Consider the following 15224-nt stretch of genomic DNA (forward strand, 5'->3'; position numbering starts at 1 on the left):
CCTGAACATGGTGAACACAAGACACAGTGACTATTGCTTTACCCATCCTGAGAGGAGTCTGACCCCTTATCGTTCCATGCAGCAAACTCTGTGTTTGTTCATTCCACCAGCGAGATCAGTGTGAAGTTCAATGGAACAGGCTCCTCATGGTGTTTCCCAGGGCACCATGTTGGGCTTTCCTACTTTACCTGTTAGACCAGCCCTAATATGCAGAATTGTTATTAAAATAATAATAATAACAAAAATGAATCAAGTGATTTAAGCAAGGTATTAGCCCCTATTCAACCAAGAACTAAATGTCACGTATTTTCCATTATGTTTTCATGCATTTGGCAACCACTATTTTAAATCATATTCTGTCTGCAATAAACATGGGCCCGGGGAAACACACTTGCGATTGAACCTGTACCTTCCCATTGAAACTGTCACTGAGTTTAAATCACTCTTTCGGAGCTGAGTTTTTGGAAAAAATGACACACATTCATTTTAAGGCAACAGTTGTCTAATAGGTGATTAACACATAAAGTCTGCAAGGAGATCCCTGTCAGAACACCTGCAGCTGTCACTCCTTCCCTCCTACAACTCCCTGCAGGTTTGCCCTTTGTGCTCTGAGGTCAATGCCACACACAGCCTCACTTGGCAGGGCTCTTGCAGAGTTGGGTCTATGTGCTTGCAGAACAGATAATAGGAGGGAATCCGTGCCCACAGTGTGGGGAGGACTGTTTCTAAGCTGGTGGAAATGGTGACAGATGACTGAGTTTTTTAGGGCTTAACCCTTCTAGGAACAAACGAGGGCTTCTACACAACCCGGAAAGGAGTGCTCCCCAAGTCCTCAGGGCTGTGTGAACACGAGTGGAAGGGGAGTTCCGGAAACCAGGGAGGAATCCCATAAGAGGAACGGCCAGCCTCCTGGACAGAAGGGAACACCTGTCCATGGAGACCTGTCACTGTTCTGAACTTGATCATGATCTCAAAGGAGTGTATCCCAGAGATACCAGCTAAGTCTTGACCCATGAACGAGCAAGGGAGCAGTGGGGAGGCTGGAGCTGTCTCTCTGATGGGCTCTGGTCACCATGTCACACAATGGTGTGTCTGTGACTGGACACTAGGGGTCACTCAGGGCCTGGTTCTGAGGGGTCAGGGTTATTGACTCTTGGGATCTGCCACCTGGCACTGCCTTTGCCTTCTGCTCAGGGCTCCCATCTGGGACCTCCCCACCCCCTGGCCCCACACAGCCCCTGCCCTGCCCACCCCTGACCTCCTCAGGATGAGGGACCAACCGGGGCCTGTGAAGGGTCAGAGAGCTGGGGGTCTCATGCATGGATGGGCCCTCCCTCTCTCAGAGGATGAAGAGGGGAAGGAGGGGTTAGGGAAGATCTGCTCAGCTGTGGGGTCACACAGGGCAGGAAAGGTGATTACTTCCATCATGGCCTGGTTCTCTCTCCTCCTCATCTTACTTGCTCGCTGCACAGGTGACTGGATGCAGAGACAGGGGAAGGGGCCCTGCTTCCTCCTCTTGTCTCTAGACCCCAGCCTCATCCTCTCTGTCTCTTCTTCTTCCAGGGTCCTTGGCCCAGTCTGTGCTGATTCAGCCATCTTCAGTGTCTAGGTCCCTGGGCCACTCACCATTTCCTGCACTGGAAGCCCAGCCAACATTGGGGCCAGTTATTGTGTGTTTTGGTACCAACAGCTCCCAGGAATGACCCCTAAAGCCATTCTCCATGAGCACACTTGGCCTGTGGGGGTTCCAGACCGGTTCTCTGGCTCTGGGTCTGGCAACACAGGCTCCTTGACCATCACTGGGCTCCAGGCAGACGACGAGGCTGATGATCACGGCTCAGTGTGGGACAAGAAACTCATTGCTTATGCAATGCCCAGTCCTTTGGGGAAGTGAGACAAAAATCTGCTGTTTCCCCAGCAACGGGGGTCCTCTTGCAGCCTCCCCTCTTGGCCGAGTCAGCTGCTTCCTTCTTTTGGTGTAAACTGTAGTCTGAGAACAATTTCAAGGAACTTTGGTTACCAAATCATCCATGTTCTGTTAACTTCAGGTCCCCAAGCCTGTCCTCGGCAGGAATACATTGTAGGAGATTCTCCTTCCGAGGAGAAATTCCTGGGTGTCAGGGGCCAGCTGTCCTGGGGACAGAGTCTGTGACAGGTCAGGACAGAGCCAGGAACAAAGAGTCCAGGTGTGTCTGAGTGTTGATACAGTGCTGCCCAGATAATGTGCATCCATAGCACTTCCTGAACACCTAGTGTGTGCCACAAATGACTCTAGGGATGTGGAACCCATGTGGACGTGACAGGAAGGGTCCCCATGTTCAGGGAGTTGACAGTGTCTGGGAGAAGAGAGAGGACACAGAACCTAAACGTGTTGTAAAGGAAGGTTGTGTCCCAGGATCTTGAGGAGGGGTGAGGTCTTTGAGGTTAGAGCTGGAGTACTGTAGAGTTTGATAGGGAACCCCAGACCCGATGCCCAGAAATGACATCCCAGTTGTGCACAGATAAGGAAGGATTAGCAGGGGAGCAAGAAGGTGTGACTTGGCAGGGGCAGTGGACTGAGCCATAGTCAGGTTTGGGGCTCCGGATGAGAGGTGGAGGGTTGGGGAAGGTCAGGGGCCTCAGGACGGGAAGGAATCAGGGGCTGAAGATGGTGAGGGGAAAGAGAGGAAGAACATGAAGACTGCCTCTGTGTGAGCTGCTGTGGAGTTACATCAGCTTTCTCTGAAGTTGTTCAGATTTACTTTGCACGAATCCTGGGAAAAGGGCAGTGTTAGTCCAGCTCAGTTGGTGGGACAAAAGTCAAAATGTTAGGTTTGAGACTAATAGCCAGACTTTGTAAGAAGCTATGGAAATCAGGTTCTAGTCCAGGTTTTAATGAACAGGGTTAGAATCAAGTATTTACCCATGTGTTTATCGAAAACATTTTTTTCCTCTACAACCACCCTTGTTTTTACTCCTTACAGCCAAATGGACATTCATTTGTTTGCAAAATAAGTGTGGTTTCAAAAAGAACTTGGTGTGATTATTATTTACCTAACTACAGCAAAATAACTGTTGACCGTATACACTCTTTAAAACCTGCTTTGCTGGGACTTTTATAAGAAAGCTCTACGGTGAACATTTAGCAGCCCCTGCAGGTCAAAAGTCCAGCCAAACTGGTGCCAAAAACCTGCCATCAGACTTAGCCTGCAACGCCTACAGAAGTGGGTAATTTCTCTGTGCTCAGGGTCCCAGTATATCCCAACTTTCCTGAACCTTCCAGAAAATGTCCTGCTTGACGCACTGGAAGAGTTGTTGGGAACTCTGTAAGCAGGTGGCAGGCTGATACTTCCAAGAAGCTGCATTGTATCCATAAAGTCAATGTTAGGACAAAATTACTTTTCTTCTCCTTCAACACAAAATGTATTCCCCTTCTTCATACTTTTTCCCCCCAAAACCACATGTCTTACTTTCCTGGAACACATAGTCGTTTTCCTTATTATTGTTAGTAGTCTAAATTATATTTGTTAGAATTCCTAACTCTAGATACCTCAGTTTTCTAGTGAAAATTAAATAGGAAGCAACTGTGAACTGTTTGCTATGCCAGTATTCTTTATATTAGCAACTTTATGAGTACATTTCACAATTTCTAGAAACATAATAAAATATTTAAATAAAGAACAACCCAAGTTTACTAATGGGCCCATATTTATCTTTATAGTTTTTCTGTACTAAGACAAAAGTAGATAAAGACATGGTTAGTATGAATGTTTTATTATTTTATCGTATTTACCTTGCAAAACAAATAAAGAACTACAATTGTTAGGAAGCTATACTCTCCGTAGCAATTGGTAGATTACATGCAATCCCTATCAAATGTCCAAATGTCTATTTTGCACTCTAAGAAAAGATGATCTTAAAATTTCTGTGGAATTGCAGGGACTCAGAACATGCAAAAAATCCTGAAGAAGAACACATTTTCAGGACTGACAACTCTAGATTTCAAAACTCACTGGGGCACCTGGGTGGCTCGGTTGGTTGGGCGTCCAACTTCTACTCAGGTCATGTTCTCACAGCTGGTGGTTTGAGCCCCGCATTGGGCTCTGTGCTGAAAGCTCGGAGCCTGGAGCCTGCTTCGGATTCTGTGTCTCCCTCTCTTTCTGCTCCTCCTCAGCTCACACTCTGTGTCCATCTGTCTCTCTCTCAAAAATATATAAACATTAAAAAAAATTTTTTTTAGATTTCAAAAGTCACAAAACTAACTTACGAAGCTACAGTCAAGACCAATGTGGTACCGGCCTATGGACAGACATAGAGATAAATTAAACATATCCCAGAGGCCATAAAGAAATCATTCATCTATGGTCAATTGATTTTCAAAAGGGTTCTCAGAGAATGTAGTCTGAAAAAAAGGTCACTCCAACCAATGGTGCTGGACCAACTAGATATCCACACACAAAAGTATGAAGTTAGACCCTTACCACATACTATAAACAAAAATGGATGTAAAATGGATCAAAGATCTAAATTTTAGAGCTAAAACTATAAAGATTATAGAAGAAAGCAAGAGGGAAATCCCCATGATTTTTGAGCTTGGGAAGAGATTCTTCACGTAGGATATCATAAGAAACACCAAAAAAAAGGGGGGGGGGTGGTGATCATCAATTGGGCTTCTCAAAAGTTACTATTTTTGTACACCCAAAGATACTATCAAGAAAGAAAATGCAACCCTAAGTACAACCCCATCTCCCAGAGGCCACTGAAGGAGATAAGAAATGCCTGGGACAGCCCAGCTCCAGCCATGGGTTCTCAGTAGGACTGTGACCACCATGGTGTAACCTCTTCTCCTGTGTTCTCTCCTTACTGCACAGGTAAGGACGGTCCTCGGTGACCCAAAGCAGCCTCTGAGCCTATGTCCACACCTTTGGATCAGACCTCCAAGCAGCTTCACCTCCATCCCTGCCCCATCACCCATGAGTGTCTGTGTTTGCAAGTTCTTTCTGCTAGCCCGTGCTGGCTCAGACACCCTCCTTGTCCACATCTCTGAAGAATCTAATAGACTCATTTTCACCCTGAGATGTGACATCATTGTTGTTTTAAGAAATATGCATAATGGTGCCAGTAGAAGCCATGGAACCCTCGGCGGTATCTCCTGCGATTCAAGGCAGGGTCAAATACCACACCAGAGATCCCAGTGCCCTGTCGTTTTCTGGATCCAAAGATGTTTTGACCAATCCATATGTTCTGACATCTCTGGGATCCAGTGTGCAAGGAAGTGACTCTTAGTGTCATATATGCCAAGATAGTACCAATGCTTACACAGTACTTTAGATCCATAGGGAAGTGAGAGAAAATCTCCCTCCACTCTCCAGACCTGGTGGCATCCCCTGTCAAGAGGTTCCAGGAGTGACTTTTGTTGTCAGATCTTCCAAAATATTATTTGTTGTCTGGGAATAAGATGATCTGAGAGTGCCATATCCCTTCCTTCAGTTATGTCTTCAGATTGATTTTTGTCTGTCCTGTGTTCATATTTTCAAAGGCAAAACTAGCTTGTTCAGAGTTACAAATGACTCAGTGGAGGAGAGCCTGGCTGTCTCAGTGGTTAGAGCATGCAACTCTTGACCTTGGGTTCGTGAGTTCAAGCCCCACTTTAGGTACAGACGTTACTTAAAAATAAGCTGTTGAGGGTCAACTGGGTGGCTCAGTTGGTTGAGTGTCCAACTCTTTGATTTCAGCTCAGGTCATGATCCCAGGGTGTTGGGATCGAGTCCTGTGTCAGACTCCACACTCACTTTCTCCCTTTTTGCTGACATAGAGCTCTTGCTGAGCTCCTGAATTCCCTGGTGCTGGGCAGTGCCTCCCCAATGGGTAGATCTGAACAGATCCCTTAACAAGGAAGATAGACAAAATGACTATTACACATGCAAAGTGATTTCCAACTTCATATGTCATTGTGGTACTACAAATTGAACAATGATGTACCAGAGGCCTCCCATGACTATGGCTAAAGTTCAATACAGTGACAGCACCAATACTACCGAGGATGTGGGGCAGCAGGAACGCTCATTCACTGCTGGTGGGAGTGCGAAAAGCCCCATCACTTGGGAAGATTCCTTGGCAGTGTTTTCTACGGCAAACAAAGCCTTAACGATATAATGCAAAAAGAAGAGTCCTACAGCTGACTCTAAATGAGGTTCTTGTGTGCAAACGAGAATATGCACCTAAATGTTTGTTGCTGTCTTATTTATGATTGCCAAGACTCGAAAGTGATCAACGCACCCTTAGAATGGGTAAACAGTATCTGTATGTCCACACATGGAATAGGACCAGGAGAAAGACATGAGTTATCAGGCCACAAAACACATGGGTGAAACTTCCATGCATATGTGTTAGTATCAGAATCCACTGTGAAGAGTCTGCAACAGTGAGCAGGGGGGATGAGGGGCAGGGACCCAGGCCCCAGCTCCAGGCCCTGGGTCACTGTGCATCCCGTGTCCACCAGACGGCACTGGTGCTCCCCCAATCCCTCAGCTGGCAGGTTCCCTCTCCTTGTGTCTAGCAGGTGCTCTTGACGATTTGCACAGACAGGATTGCAAGTCTCCCAGAACACGGAGGTGAGGTCGCAAGATGGCCTTGCAGTGGTCCCTGCTGCATGCCCAGCCCTGCTCTGTCCCCACACCTGCAGCACCCTCATCAGGGTTTGCTGTGTCTTGTCTCCCCTGCTCTGGAGGGACCCGGCATGCCCTCATTACATGTCCTCCTGTGTGAGTGTGTGTCCCTTAGGTGAGCTCCTGTCCACATCCAGCACCCAGAGCCAGCATGCATCGTCTGATCTGTACCATTGGGACAGATGGTTTCTATTCCCTCTTCCGTGTGTCTTGTCCTCAGCTCCATAGTGGTTCACAGGTTGTACTGAGTTAGGACTGCATGTGTCCCTCTCATCAGACCCCATCCATGGACGATACCTGATGTACAGCAAGACCTTTCTCTTTCCCTGGAGGGTCACTCTCAGGTGGTGGAAACACAGGCACCAGGGAAGCCTGCACTGGGAAAGGAGAGGTTCACCCAGACACCAGCAGGGGGCACGGTGACAAGGTCTGGGGCTTTCTGCAGGATGGGGGCTCCCTGCTGAATAGCCCTCCAGGACAGAAAGCCCCAGGACTGGATCCCTTGTTTCCAGTGGGGACAGGGCAGGTGTGTCCTCTCTGTTCCTGGAGGAGTCCCTGAACCTGGGCCTGTATGTGGTCCCAGCAGCTGCTTCTTCCAGGCCCACCCAGGGGGAAACTAGTGCATCACACAGTCTTCCTGTTAGCGGGCTGCAGGCCTCTAAGTGCACAGGAGCGAGCAGCAGGGGTGGGTCCCATTTGCATGAGCAGCCCCTCCTTTTGAGCTCTGTGGACTGGGGATAAGAGAGGCCCAGGGCAGCCCAGCCCCGGCTCTGTGGTCTAGGAAGGGCGTGTGTCACCATGGCCTGGATCCCCGTCCTCCTCGTGCTCCTCTGCCACTGCACAGGTAGGGACAGGACCCAGTGTCCCAGGGTGGGCCTGCAGCCAGAGTGAAACCCCTGTGGCTCAGCTCCCTAATCCCATGTGCGCTGTTCCTTCTCTTCCCTCTGCTGTGTCTGTGTTTGCAGGTTCCCTGTCCCAGCCTGTCGTGACTCAGCCAGCCTCCCTCTCTGCATCTCTGGGAACAACAGCCAGACTCACCTGCACTCTGAGCAGGGACATCAATGTTGGAAGCTATAACATATACTGGTTCCAGCAGATGGCAGGGAGCCCTCCCCGGTATCTCCTGTACTACTACTCAGACTCCAGTACACAGTTGGGACCTGGGGTCCCCAGCCGCTTCTCCGGATCCAAAGATGCCTCGGCCAATGCAGGGCTTCTGCTCATCTCTGGGCTGCAGCCTGAGGACGAGGCTGACTATTACTGTGCAATCTGGCCCAGTAGTGCTAGTCACAGTGATACAGACACATGGGGAAGTGGGACAAATACCCAGTCTGCTTAGGCCACTGTAGTCTGAGTCTCTCAAGTCTAATGTAAATTGAATGCACAGTTACTATACTTGGGTGTAGCTACTGGATCTGACTGCCCTTCTTCCCAGTTTCCTATCAAACCTGTGTGAACTCTCTGGAAAATAGGAAAACAAAGAAAGACAAAGAATAACAATAATAAAGCAAACCAAAGACAACAAAAAAGTGATAATGATGCAGAAATTTCGCCTTGTGATTCACATGTAAAAATTAGAGCCTGTGGATTTCGCTTTTTTTTTCTTCACAAGGGTACATCAACTTGCCTTAGATTTCTGGTCAGAGTCTACAGACCATCCCCCAGGCAGACAGTCCTCCACTGCATGGCCTATGTTCCTCTAGGAGTCAGAGCAGAGGCCCTCCCTTCCCTCCCGGCTCCTGTCCTCAGGCTGACTGAGTAGCTCTGTGTCCCAGCGTGGAGACACTACGGAATCACAGACACAGAGCTGGCCTGGCCCACTGGCTGGGTACCTGCCCCTCATTTGTGATGTCGGGAGAGGGTGACTGCCCCTGGGAGAACCTGTGTGTGCAAGTCAGCAAATTTCTCCGTGGGGCTTGTGAGGGAAAGGGGGGAGTGCCACCATTGCAGCAAAATTCTCAGTCGGCTTGGGAGATTTCACAGTCGTGAGGTTCCTACAGCTGACACCATCAGGGCCCACGGGCAGCCTTGTGGCTGGTTTCTGGAGCCCAGAAGAACGGACTGTGTCCTCCTCTCCTCTCCTGCCACATCGGGGTTGTCCATGATCCATGCAGTAGAGGGGCTGCGGGGCACCATGTTGCATAAAGGAAGTCGATCCACTGAGCCTTTCCAGGAGAAAGTCTTGTCATTTGTGACAACATGGATGAACCTGTGGGACATGACCCTGAGAGAAATAAGGCCTACACAGAAAGGCAAATGCTTTTTTATCTCATTTATGTGTGGAACCTACAGGAAAAAGATAATAAAATCCCTGTCAATTTTTAGTGATGAGGATGAGTTAGAATAGGGTAACACATATAAAGATGGGAAAGAGATTGGTGTGAGTGCAACTTCCTTAACATAAGTTGGATTTTTATCTAGTAATTTTTAATTATGAAAATACACACAACAGGAAATTTACTCTTTTCATCACTTTCTTGTGCAATTCAGAGATATGAAATATATTCGCCATGTTGGGTGACCATCACGACTCTCCATTTCTCAAAGCTTTTTATCATCCCAAACAGTAACTGTGCACCCAGGAAGGGAATGGGTCAGCTGGGTGTACAGAGAAGCCAGAGCCCCAGGAGCCCATGCCAATGCAGGAAGCAGCAGAGGGCACAGAGCAGCTCCCATGGGGCTCTTTGCGGATGTGGCCTGACCCAGGTGGGATCGTTCGTTAGGCTGTGCTTCTTACCCCAGAATGACCACGTGGGTGCACGCTGCAGCCCATGGCACGGGGATCCGTGTGCCCACTGAAGGGGGTCCAGAAACTCCACTTTTATTTCCCAAAGTGTGTCAGGGAACATCCGTGAGACCTGAGTTACTCCTATGAGGCATCTGCTATATGATTCATGCTTATTCTTGTCTGAATTCCCTGCAAAATCCATGTGTGCTCTCCTCCAGAGACTGAGGAAAGGCCTCATTTTCAGTCTACATTCTCTGTGCTTGTCAAGGGGAACTTGCACTTATTTCTGGTCTTTTTATTTATATTATTTGGGTACTTTCAGCTTTATTTATTTATTTTAAGAGAGAGAGAGGGAGGAAGGAGCAGAGAGAGAGGGAGAGAGAATCCCAAGCAGGCTCAGAAATCGGCTCAGAGCTCAATTATAGAAGTTGAGGTCATGACCTGAAATGAAATCAAGAGTCTGACACCCAACCGACTGAGCCACCCTATTTCTGGCCTTTTGAATCTGGAGCATTGATATATGTGTCTCTTTTGGGGCTGATACCATACCAATTATAGGTAATGTAGAAAATTCAAAGTTTGATAGATGATAGAGAGATAGAATATACTCACGTGATCTATAGCCATGCACCATCATTGATCTACCTCATCGAGGTCAGTGCAGAGGGTAATGGGGACTGGCCCGCCAGAATGGGAAGTGAGATGAGAAGACTGGGCTGTCCCCTCAGGGCTCCCGAAAAAGGCTGTTGAGGGGCGTGCATGCTCTCCAATCTTGACTCACTGGGCGGAAACATCATCCCCGAGCTGTCGATGACTCTTGGCCCCAACAACACAAGTCTCTAAGTAGTGGGAGGAGCCCAGGGTGATTCATGCTGAGGAGGCCCTGTGTCTGCAGCAAGGACTGAGGTGTGGTGGCACCTGCAGCACAGGAAGAAGCCCTGAGGGAGGAGAAGATCTGGCCCTGTGTGGGGGTGGACAGTATGCCAGGCAGACTGAAGTCCTTACTGCCCTGGTCACTCTCTCACAGCTCCAGGATGTCCCTTCCAGTCATGGGTGCAGCTGGACACTGAGACAGCAGGGGGCGCTGTGGGCCTGTTCCTGAGGGGTGTGTGTGGGGGCAGGGGTCCCAGCTGAGCACCCAGGCCTGGAGCCCTGCCTTGTGCCCTCTACCAAATTGCGCCTAGAGGAGTTTCCTTAGGCCCACCCACCCCACACTCAGCTGTCACCACATTCAGTCCCAGGGGAGGGAGAGATTTGCATGAAGGCTTCCTCTCTCTCTTCCAGGAAGGGAGAGGATAAGAGAGGCTTTGTGCAGGTCTCTCCCTTGAGGGCTCAGGACCACAGCCTGGGGTATCTCCACCCTGGCCTGGACCCCTCCCCTCCTCACCTTCCTTGCTCTCTGCTCAGGTTACTGGCTGTGGAAAGCGGAAGAATTGCTTTCGGGGGACCCCTAAGTTGCTTGTTTCCCCCATTTTGGGAACACACTGTGAGTAATAACCTGACACTGACCTGTGTCTCCACTGCTGTGTTGCTGGGTCCTGGACACTGTCTGTGTTGACACAGGAAGCCTCTTCATCAGGGTCTGTGGGCTAGAAGGTCACCCTCACCTGTACTGGAATCAGCAACAATGTTGGGTCGTATTATGTGGGCTGGTACCCACAGATTCCCCACCGTGTCCCCAAAACTCAGATGCTCAGAAGTACCGGGCCCTCCGGGATCCCAGCTGGGTTCTCGAGAACAGGGCCTCTCTGATCATCTCGGGCCTGCGGCCTGAGGACCAGGCTGCTCATTACTGACACAGTGCTCTAAGCCTGTGGGCAAATGATACAGCAACGTGCCCCAGTTTCCCATGGTCACTGCCAGTGACAAATAAACAGGGAGACCGAGGACACCCCGGAGGGTCTGGGGGTCTGACTCTCTGAGCACAGAACAACTATGAAGAGTCAGTGACAGTAGCTTCACCTCATGTTGTTTTCTTCTAAAAATAAGACAAATCTCTTAAGATAATTTACAGGCATAAAGTGCAGTCATTTAAATGGTATGATTCAGTGGTCTGTAGTATGTTTCCTGAGTTTGGCGAACATCATCAGGATCAAACTGACGACATTTCCATCACCTGCAGAAAAAATCCCTGACCCCCCAGCAATGAGTCCATGGCCCCCCTGCATCAGCCCTTTGGAGCCAAAAATTCCTTTCTGTCTGCAGTGATTTTCCTGTTGTGCACATTTCACAGGTGCCGAATCACAGACCACCTGCCCCCGGAAGCGCACCTTTCAGTGGCATCAGCGTGTGCATTGTCCTAGGAACATCACAGGCACCATATTTAAATACAGGGAATGTTTCATCGTTTCCTCTAGAGACGGGTTCATCTTGTGCAGGGGACACGCGGATCTATCTAGATGGCTGCAATTTTAATAGAGACTGTCGAAATAACATAATTATTTTCCATGATGGTGTGTAATCACAGATTCTTTTTTAAAAGTTTATTTTCCGATGGCTATTGTCCCCCATTGTCATTTTTTATTTTCTACATTTCTGCATACTGCAGTTTTGTTCAATAATTTAGCCGGTGTTGTTTATTATTATGAAAAATAATATTATGTGTTACAGTCCATATTTCAAGTTTTTGTCTCATACCTTTTTCCTTTCCTTGTGGTGGGGAGGTGGGCTCTGTGGCCTTTCTCTTTTTCCCATTCCCTCATGCCCGGCAGACTCTACATGTCACCTCCGCCCTCTTTTTCCTTCGTGAGATGTTTCCAGAGCATCCCTCCTGACTTAACTTTCGCACCCATCTGCCCACAGCACTGTATCTGAGACCTCCCGTTTCACTATTGCTCGCCCTGGATGCCCGTCCTGGGGTCAGGGCTTGGGTCTCTCCACTTGCTGTCCTGTGTCTTCACTCTCAGGGGCTTTTTCCAGTGATGGTGGTTCAGATCCACGGCTAGCTTTCCCCTTTTGTCACCCGCAGCCTTTTCGGGAACTGACTTCTCTTTCCACTGACGCTCATGATTTGTGGTGTGAGCCTGGGCACGAAGCCACCAGGGATTCTTAACAACAGATACCTTTAAAATTATTTCATTTTTTTCTAACTTACTTTGATATAAAGGGTGAAAATGAGCAGACAAAGATAATTTTAAGAAAACTGCTACTTAATATTTCTCTGAAATTTCTTATTAATAGACTTAAATGTCACTAAAACCACAGGTAGAGAGTAGAGAGAAGAAGACAGGTTTCCAAGTTAAGGGATGAAATATATTACTTAGAAGTGTTGGAGCTACTTTGAGTTCACTCCTTGGTGAGGTACAGGCAGAGGCTTCAGCAGATGCTGTCACCCAAAGGAAACTTTATTTGCCACAGATAAGGGGATCAGGGACAAGAATTATCAAAGCTGTGACTCCCTGAGTGGAGGCGAGTGGGTTCCTTTTCTTCAGGGTTAGGATGGATACCCAGAAAAGGGAGTTTTGTCATCTTATGCAAGAGTGGGCCTGAGGTTGTGCAGGAATATGGAGAACAGGAGCTCGTGTCCCCATCATGTGGTAGGTCAATGAAGCTTGTCCTCCTCCTAGGGCAGAGACTTAACATTATAAAGAGGCAGAGGTCCCTGGAGGACACTCCCTGGTCCATCTGCACTGGTGGAGCTGTTGCAGGAGATAAAACTGGTCTAGGCTCCCAGGCTCTGTCTGCTGTTTGCCTCTGAAATAGATGAACATTCCTGTGAAAAGAAGGGGTGTCAGTGGGGGTCCTGCTGGTGACTGTTTTACCCTCATTAACCTGTGAGGCAAGGTTTCAATCCTGCAAAAACAACTCAAGCATGTGTTTTAGGTCAAAGTTTACTTTTGTTCCTGCACTGGGACTTTTCCTCTGGTCATTGTCTCTGAAGCACTCAGGGTATTTCCTGGCCTAGTGGAGACTGGTAGGTTGGCATCCCCTTCGGTCCCCTCAAACCCTGAACTGCTGACCTTGTTGCATTTCTTTTTTCTTTTCCTCCCAGGAAAGTGCTCAGTATGGGTGCTGGGCAAGTAGAACCTGCAGGGCACAGACCACAGAAAATAGCTGGGGGCCTCAAATGAGTGCTCTTGGGGCAGGAAAGCTGTCTCCTCTTTATATACAGAGATTTTTTCCCACCTGGGGACCCCTTCAGTTCTGCTTTCAGATGGCTCAGGGTATTTAGTTTAAAAACACTGTGCTAACAAGCAGCCTTGGGCGGTTTAGTCAGTTAAATGTCTGACCTCAGCTCAAGTCATGATCTCCTAGTTTGTGATTTCAATTCCCAAGTCCACCTGTCTGCTGTCAGCAAGGAGCCTGCTTTGGATCCTTCATCCCATCTCTCTCTGCCTCAACCCTGCCCTGTCGTGCTCTCTCTCTCAAAAATAAATAAACATTAAAAAAATATGGCCCTAATAAGATAATTCAGTAAACTCATGAGAATGTATAAAATAAAGTTTGTATTAATTATTTCAATAATAATTTCAGTAATAACGAGACCTTGTTACATTCTAAAAATAACGAAAAGGATTCTTATCATATTGCGAACAATGTCAAGATGCTAATATTATTGAACAGAGAGCTGGTTCCGAATTCAGGCTCTGCTGTTTGCCACTAGAAATTCAGTCAATACTTGAGAGACAAGGGATGATGGGAAAGGAATGGGTGCTTCCTCAGGAAGCCAGCAACCTGGGGAGATGTGGACAAATGTCTCAAAGATCATGTTCTCTGTCTAGGAGAAGTCCTATACTTTCGTACGGGAAGGTGCAGGGAATCGTGGCGGCTCTCCATGGGGGAGAAGCAAGTGTTCACATAGAACGTGGCTAGTTCTATGTGGACATGAGCCTGGCAGTGCCAGATCTGTTGGCATCATTGGCAGCTGCTCCAAATGCGGTCAGGCCTTCGCCTCTGGGAAAGGTCAGTCCTTCACTCCTTCCTCAGGGAGAGTGGCCTGCAAATCGCAAGAAAGTAGGGTAGTTCTGTTGCAGATCAAGGGTCTTAGGTCAGCGCACAAAGAGTGTCTGTCCTTGAAACAACTTCCCCCGAGAGACCAGAGGGAGAGCTGTTACATTGAGATGTGTGAAATCTATATATGAAGGGAACTGTAAACTGTCCCGAAGAATGTGAAAGCATATTTGAAGTAGTGAACTGTCGAAGACTCTAAGTCTAGCGTTCTCTCTTGTCTAGCAAGAGAGGGGGACACTGGATGAAAAGCGAGAGATGGCTAATGAGCAGGAAAAGACAAGAGCCCCAAATAAGGGTCCTTGCTCTGTATTTATTAAGATCAGAAGGCTTACAGATTTGATGGGTGTGCACAAAGAGACAAGGAAATTGTGAGCATTGACTTGCGGATGTGAACAAAAAGGGTTTTTGAAGATATACAGTGTTTGGGGTTTGGGCCAATAGACAACAAAATCCTGGCACGGGGCAGATGGGCAGATGGTTGTTACCATGGTTGTTAATGGCACCCTGTCTGTTTATCTGAGCCTGCCTAAGGGCTAAGGCAGACAGGGGGAACAACCTCAGGGTTAACAAGGCACCTTTTCTTTAGTTAACCATCTCTGCTCTGGGCTGCTTTGCCTGCAGTGCAGCGGTCTGTAGCTCAATTTACCTCTTTACCTAACTTGGTCCTTTCCTCCAGTGAAAGCAGCTTTTCTGCTATAGTACTAAGTTGGAGAGTGCTTGCCCTGAATGCTTAATCTTGCTTACCTCATATACCTTTGTATGGGGAGCCTTTGTGCCTGTTCTTATTTTAGGCCTTTTCCCTTCCCTCTCTATTGTGGGGGCTCTGCACCCCTTTCTATCTGGGTGCCTGTACATCCGCCTAGTCTTGGGGTGCCAGTCTGGTTTGCCCAAATTCAGTT

General features: G+C 48.1%; 1 gene segment (V, D, J or C); it reads left to right on the top strand.

Annotated features, from left to right (window-relative positions):
* Positions 1-7360: 7360 nt before the first annotated feature.
* On the top strand, positions 7361-8001 carry LOC109261453 (immunoglobulin lambda variable 5-37-like). The segment is given in 2 exon segments: positions 7361-7491; positions 7613-8001. Coding segments are annotated over 2 exon segments (420 nt in total).
* The last annotated feature ends 7223 nt before the right edge of the window (positions 8002-15224 follow it).

This window comes from Panthera pardus, unplaced genomic scaffold (genome assembly GCF_024362965.1).
Source record: "Panthera pardus isolate Hobbes unplaced genomic scaffold, ASM2436296v1 HiC_scaffold_229, whole genome shotgun sequence".
Lineage (NCBI taxonomy): Eukaryota > Metazoa > Chordata > Mammalia > Carnivora > Felidae > Panthera > Panthera pardus.